The 6155-nt window shown below is 37.4% G+C and overlaps 1 protein-coding gene across 1 annotated transcript in view; it reads left to right on the forward strand.

Annotated features, from left to right (window-relative positions):
• The first annotated feature begins 604 nt into the window (after positions 1-604).
• Positions 605-6155, forward strand: part of LOC107045250 (presenilin-1) — a 15756-nt gene continuing 10205 nt past the window's right edge. The window contains exons 1-3 of the mRNA XM_015267443.2: positions 605-748; positions 3514-3665; positions 3950-4631. Of these exons, the coding sequence (XP_015122929.1) occupies positions 3528-3665; positions 3950-4631 (820 nt within the window). The 5' untranslated portion in view covers positions 605-748; positions 3514-3527. The remainder of the gene's footprint in view (positions 749-3513; positions 3666-3949; positions 4632-6155) is intronic.

Raw genomic sequence — 6155 nt, forward strand, 5'->3', positions numbered from 1 at the left:
TATTATTGAATTAATCCCATTATGTGTAGATCGCTGGAGAACAACGAAAACGTTCCAACCGTTCAAACGAGTTGGAATGTTTCTCTCTCCTTTTTCTCCATTTTCATTCTCACTCGCACTCGTTAAGTTTGGCGGAGAACGGGCACGTGCCAACGCGACGGAAACGACAATGAGTGGCAGCGAGCGCGATACATATTCCTTTCTCACTCAGGGGGGAAATAAATATATATAATCACTAGAAAACTATAGAGTTTTCCAGCGACAGCGCTGGGATTTTCTATGAATTTTTTGACCTACGTGTCAATAATAAATATGTCCAGAAAAAGCAAAAGACTTTTAGTTCATTAGATTTTGCATTCATTATACTATTGATTATAATATGTTCGATTTTACATTCCTGACAATTATTACAAAATGCGAGGAGCTACCGTATTGAGAACCCCTTTCCGGTTATCGACAAATTTATGCTCGGGCCCTACCATACCAACAGTTCCGTACGCTCCATCGTAGTCCATGCGCCACCGCTACGAATTTTGCTGTTGAACATTTTACATTGGCCCTGCTGATCTCCCCTATAATTTCTGATTTAACCAAGTATCTCATAACCTAAAAAAAGAGTAAACGTCAGCTCGCAAACGACAGATTTCCTGAGATTTTCGTATGTAAATTTAAAATGCTGTAAAAGTCATGATAATGCTCAGGAATTTCCTTAAAACCCTTGTGGATATCTACTGAAGTGAATTCCGTGGTAAATAAAACTTTAAAAAGCCTATTTAATCATTGAATGGTCTTTGATGAAACTTGTGGTGGGTGTGGACGTTGGGGTGGCCCATCGCTCATCTTGATTCAGAGATAACATAAAAAAAGCTGCATTTGCAAAGTATTCTAGTATAAGAATTCAGGAATAAAAAATTGAAACTCGGAGAATGTTTTTTTACGCCTTGTTACATACTACATTATCGCGGTCGTAATTAAGCTTAGGGAAAAACGTCAGAATAAAACACATATGCATATTAAAATTTGCTAGCTAGGCGAAAGTGGGACAAAGCGGTACGTTTATGATCAGCTTTAAATCTTGAAATCTGTATTTATATTATAACCAGAGATATTGAGATATTTTTAATATATTGAGATTTTAAGAAAACAACATCAGTATCTTCATGACGATGAAACTGGCCTCCCATCCTCCAAGTTTGAAAATGTAAACTTTTGGGAGGGGCTGTCCACCAAATGATCCAGAATTTGCAAATTTTTTAAAAATACAATACGCGTCTTAAAATTTTATTCAAATATGCTCAATTTTATTCAACGTGAATAGTTGACGATCTAATTTTTTTTATTGAGCTAAATGTATTTTGGCATGTAGAAACGAGCTTAATCTCACTTAATCCAAAAGGCACTAATTTGCATACTGGGGAATTTTTTTTTAAATCTGAAATTTTTATTACACACTCTTGAAACATCCCCCGATTGATTTCTACCCATATGAACGATGATCTAATTCTCCAACGACGCAGAGAATTAAAAAATCTCGTCATATTCATCTGTTTTCGTGCTCTCCAAAAATTCAATTTTGGGTGTTTCGAGAGTGTGTAAAAAATGTTTCAGATTTTTAAAAAATTTCTCACCCCCAAAATCATTGAATTTTTGGGGAGCACGAAAACGGACGTATTTGACGAAACTTTTTTTCTCTCTGGGTCGTTGAAAAATTAGATCATCGTTCATAGGAGTAGAAATCAATCGGGGGGTGTTTCGAGTGTAAAAAAAATTTCAGATTTTTAAAAAATTTCTCACCCCCAAAATCATTGAATTTTTGGGGAGCATGAAAACAGACGAATATGACGAGTTTTTTTTTCTGTGGTTCGTTGAAAAATTAGATCATCGTTCATAGGGGTAGAAATCGATCGAGGGGTGTTTCGACAGTGTGTAAAAAAAATTTCAGATTTGTAAAAAAAATTTCACCCCCAAAATCATTGAATTTTTGGGGAACATGAAAACAGACGAATATGACGAGATTTTTTTTTCTGTGGTTCGTTGAAAAATTAGATCATCGTTCATAGGGTTAGAAATCGATGGGCGAGTGTTTCGAGAGTGTGTAAAAAAAGTTTCAGATTTTTAAAAAATTTCCCCGGTAGTAAAATAGTGAATTTTGGATTAAGTGAGGTTAAGCTCGTTTCTATATGCCAAAATACATTTAGCTCAATAAAAAAAATTAGATCGTTAACTATTCACGTTGAATAAAATTAAGCATGTTTGAAAAAAAATTTAAGACGCGTATTGTATTTTTAAAAAATTTCCAAATTCTGGATCATTTGGTGGACAGTCCCTCCCACAAGTTTACATTTTCAAACTTGGAGGATGGAAGGCCAGTTTCACCATCATGTATCTTCAGCATCAGTCAGAGGATTCAATGAAAATTGATGAACAGATTATTCGATCCATTTCAAAACCGTGTGCAAAATGTCAAGACCCCTACTTAAACAATAATAATGGGAATAATTTTTGAAGTTGCTACTTATACACGCGGTTGAATGAGGCATCGGTAATTTTAGTGCTTTTCCTACGTTATTGATCTATCGATAACGTAGGCAATTCACAAAAATTACCGATGCCCCATTCAACTGCGTGTATAAGTAGCAACTTCAAAAATTATTCGCATTATTATTGTTTAAGTAGGGGTCTTGACATTTTGTAGATGGCTTTCAAATGGATCGAATAATCTGTTCAGCAATTTTCATTGAATTCTCTGCTTTTTTTTCCAGCTATGGACCCCGCCATAATACCCTTAAGCCGTCAGTATTATAGGTGCCCTCTTTTTAGTATGTCACTCGCACTGTAGAGATGTCTATAGGTTGACTGGCGTTCCGTGAGGGAAATGCTCATAGCGCGCCTACTGATGAGTTAAGACGATGTTAGGAGTTTTAGGACCAGTTTGTTCATATTCCTTTTCCTCTAAACGTCCGTTTTGCAAACGGAGCTTTAGCTAACAGCACATTGAAATAACACTTGGAGCGCTCTGGCAAAACGGATGGTTGGGCAATCGGACCGTTTGTTAAACGAGCCTTTAGAGCACAAGTTACATGAACAAACCGGCCCCTACAGTATACTCTGCCCTACCTTACCATTGAAAAAAGGTCTTTTAAGATGTTGTCGTAAAGCTATACTCATTAAAAATCTGGTGAGATTCCGTAATCGTGACGGTCCTAGAGGGGAGAAGAGGAGGTTGGAGGTTTAAACTCGTTCATAAGGCAAGAAGTTATGCCGGAACAGGGTCTATTGCGCGATCAGAAGAGTACTTGACAGACTCATTGGATGGAGATGAAATTTCTAACACCACTCGTATTCGAGATATGTGAATAAATTAAATAAGCGTTAAACAGGCTCCCTTACTTACTTCACTTGAATGATCTTGTACTACAACCACTTACTGCCGAAATGAATGAACCGATAAGATAAAATTGTTATTGTTTTCACCACTTCTCTACTGAATTGTAATTTATAATTGTAATCAAGGCGGTGGCACTTGAATGGATGGTAGTGACTTGGATTCTGCGGACGAGTATACGAGTCTGATGGACGCCCACGTCGCAGAGAGCAGGACTGATAGTACAGGCCTGGTGACTGAGAGGAAAAAGCGAAAATCGAGGACATCCGCCAGTGAGGAGGTACCGCAAAAATACTTCTTTCATGATAATCAGGCGTTTAGGTTGAGACCTCCTTTGTTGTAAAGGATTGAATTTTTTCAAAAAATGTCCTGACGTTCTCCCCGAAACCTACTAGTTTCCAAGATACCTCGGAACCTCCTGGATTTATTGGAGAATATCACGAGATTTTTTTTTGCAAGACATTAAAGTTCCCATTTAGAAAAAACTCTTTCTCCCCTCAACCCCTTAATTCTCCAAATAATCCCCCTCAAACAAAATGCCTATAAACTCCATAATTTCCCTAGGTCGACACCCTCCCAGAGGTTCGGATAGAAAACCCAGGCTCCTCCGCCTTCTTCTCGACCTCCAGAGCCCCAAGCAACCCCCAAGCTCCAGGAGCTGATCCAGGAGACTACCAACAAGATGACGAAGAGGAGGAACTCAAGTATGGAGCTGCCCATGTGATAAAACTTTTTGTACCGGTGTCACTGTGCATGCTGGTGGTTGTTGCGACCATTAGCTCCATCACCTTTTACACGACCAAAGATGTCTACCTAGTGTACACGCCCTTCCACGATGACACTGACGATACAAGCACGAAAGTTTGGCAGGCCGTAGCCAATTCTCTGATCCTTCTCTGTGTCATCGTTTGCATGACTGTCATCCTCATTATTCTGTATAAATACAGATTTTACAAAGTTATTCATGGATGGCTGATAATAAGTTCTCTCATGCTGTTGTTTATATTCACAACTCTCTATTGTGAAGAGATACTCAAGGCTTACAACATTCCAATGGACCTGATTACACTAGTAATTGTTTTGTGGAACTTTGGAGCCGTTGGGATGATCTGTATCCACTGGCAGGGGCCTCTGGCTCTTCAACAAGCTTATTTGATATTCATCGCTGCACTGATGGCTCTTGTATTCATCAAGTATTTGCCTGAGTGGACCGCCTGGGTGGTGCTTGCTGTTATCAGCTTCTGGGGTAAGTTTTGATATCGGGTGTATGTAAAAGCAAAAAGTCGTATATGCCACCATATAGGACCTTTTGCTTTCAGGAAACCCATCAAAGTGGAACAAAAAAAAGTAAAATATCTCGAGTTCAATTATCAATGGAGAAACGATCTTTGCTTTTTGTAAAGTTTGTAAAATATCTCACCTAAAGCAAAAAGGTCGTTATCCAATTTTTCATTTTTGTATATATTTTCCAATGGGCAGTTCCTCGCTAAACCCGACGCCCAAAACATTCAAAGTCGGGGATTTCCTTATCTTTCTTTTCTGAAAAGTTGAATATTGGATAAACAAAAAAATCATCAAAAAATACTGATAATTGCAAGTCATAATTTTTTTAAATTTCCAGTTTTCTTCAATGAAATTTTATTTTTCACATTATTATTAACATTCTGATCTCCAGGGCTATCGCATTTCTCCTCAGCGCACTCAAAAAAATAAAAAATGAAAAATCTTCAAAAAGAGACGTCACTGGCTGCATTCGCTTTAGTTTTACGGGATTTATGCGACAAAATGTATGTTTTTTTCAATCATGATGATCTCAAAAAATTGTTTTTTTAGCTGAAATTTCTATCTCAAATCACCAAAACAATCGATACATCAAAATTCGGCCCGTCCTGCACTTTCATATTGGTCATAAAAATTTTCTTCCCCCTAGTGACAAAAAATATTTGGGCTTTGAATTTGTCGTGGAACTACCCATTTAGATACTGAAATAAAGACTCATTACATAAATGATCTCACATTCAACGTGTGCAGGGAGACAGAAAATGAAACAAACAGGGGTTCAGGGCATTAGTCTTTTTCTTTTTGCTTCCGAATGGAAGCATTGTAATCGTTCTTTTTTATATTTTCTAATTTTGCTTGGAAATGATTTAGAATGGTCTGAAACGTAAAAATACGAAGTTTGACCACCTTGTGTGTATGTCCAGCTGGTCAACTTTTAGAAAATTGAAGAATTAAAGGCTTGAAATGCTTCCAAAAAATCTAAAACTTTGTCAGATTATAGGTATTCATGAGACCTAACGCTGTGCTAAATTTCAGCCCAATCGATCCATACGTTTTTTGGAAAAATCGCCATTTGTTTTTAAATCGTTTATTGCAAATATCTCAAAAACAATTTAACCGATTTCAATTTTAAACGCTTTCATTTAGCTTACTGGCGGACTTTGTGCTCAAATCTTGTGTTCAAAAATATACTAAGTTACTGATAAGCTAGAAGATTGCAATTTTAGGGGGAGGTACATACCTAACAACACTGCATGCCTACGATTTTTGAAATTAATATATAGAAATTCAGCAAATTTGGCGCCGGGGACGTAAAAATGAGTATTTATACTCACTATTAGAGTCAATGGCTATGGGTTTCATCAATTTTGGGCAATCATCCCCTTGAGGAGGTAGGGGCCATGGATGAAGCAGGGTATATATATTTGGAAATTCCGTGGGAGCATACTCTCTCTCTCTCTCTCTCTCTCTCTCTCTCCCTCTCTCTCTC

Source organism: Diachasma alloeum, unplaced genomic scaffold, assembly GCF_001412515.2.
Source record: "Diachasma alloeum isolate Michigan unplaced genomic scaffold, Dall2.0 Dall_scaffold_00899, whole genome shotgun sequence".
In the NCBI taxonomy this organism is placed as follows: domain Eukaryota; kingdom Metazoa; phylum Arthropoda; class Insecta; order Hymenoptera; family Braconidae; genus Diachasma; species Diachasma alloeum.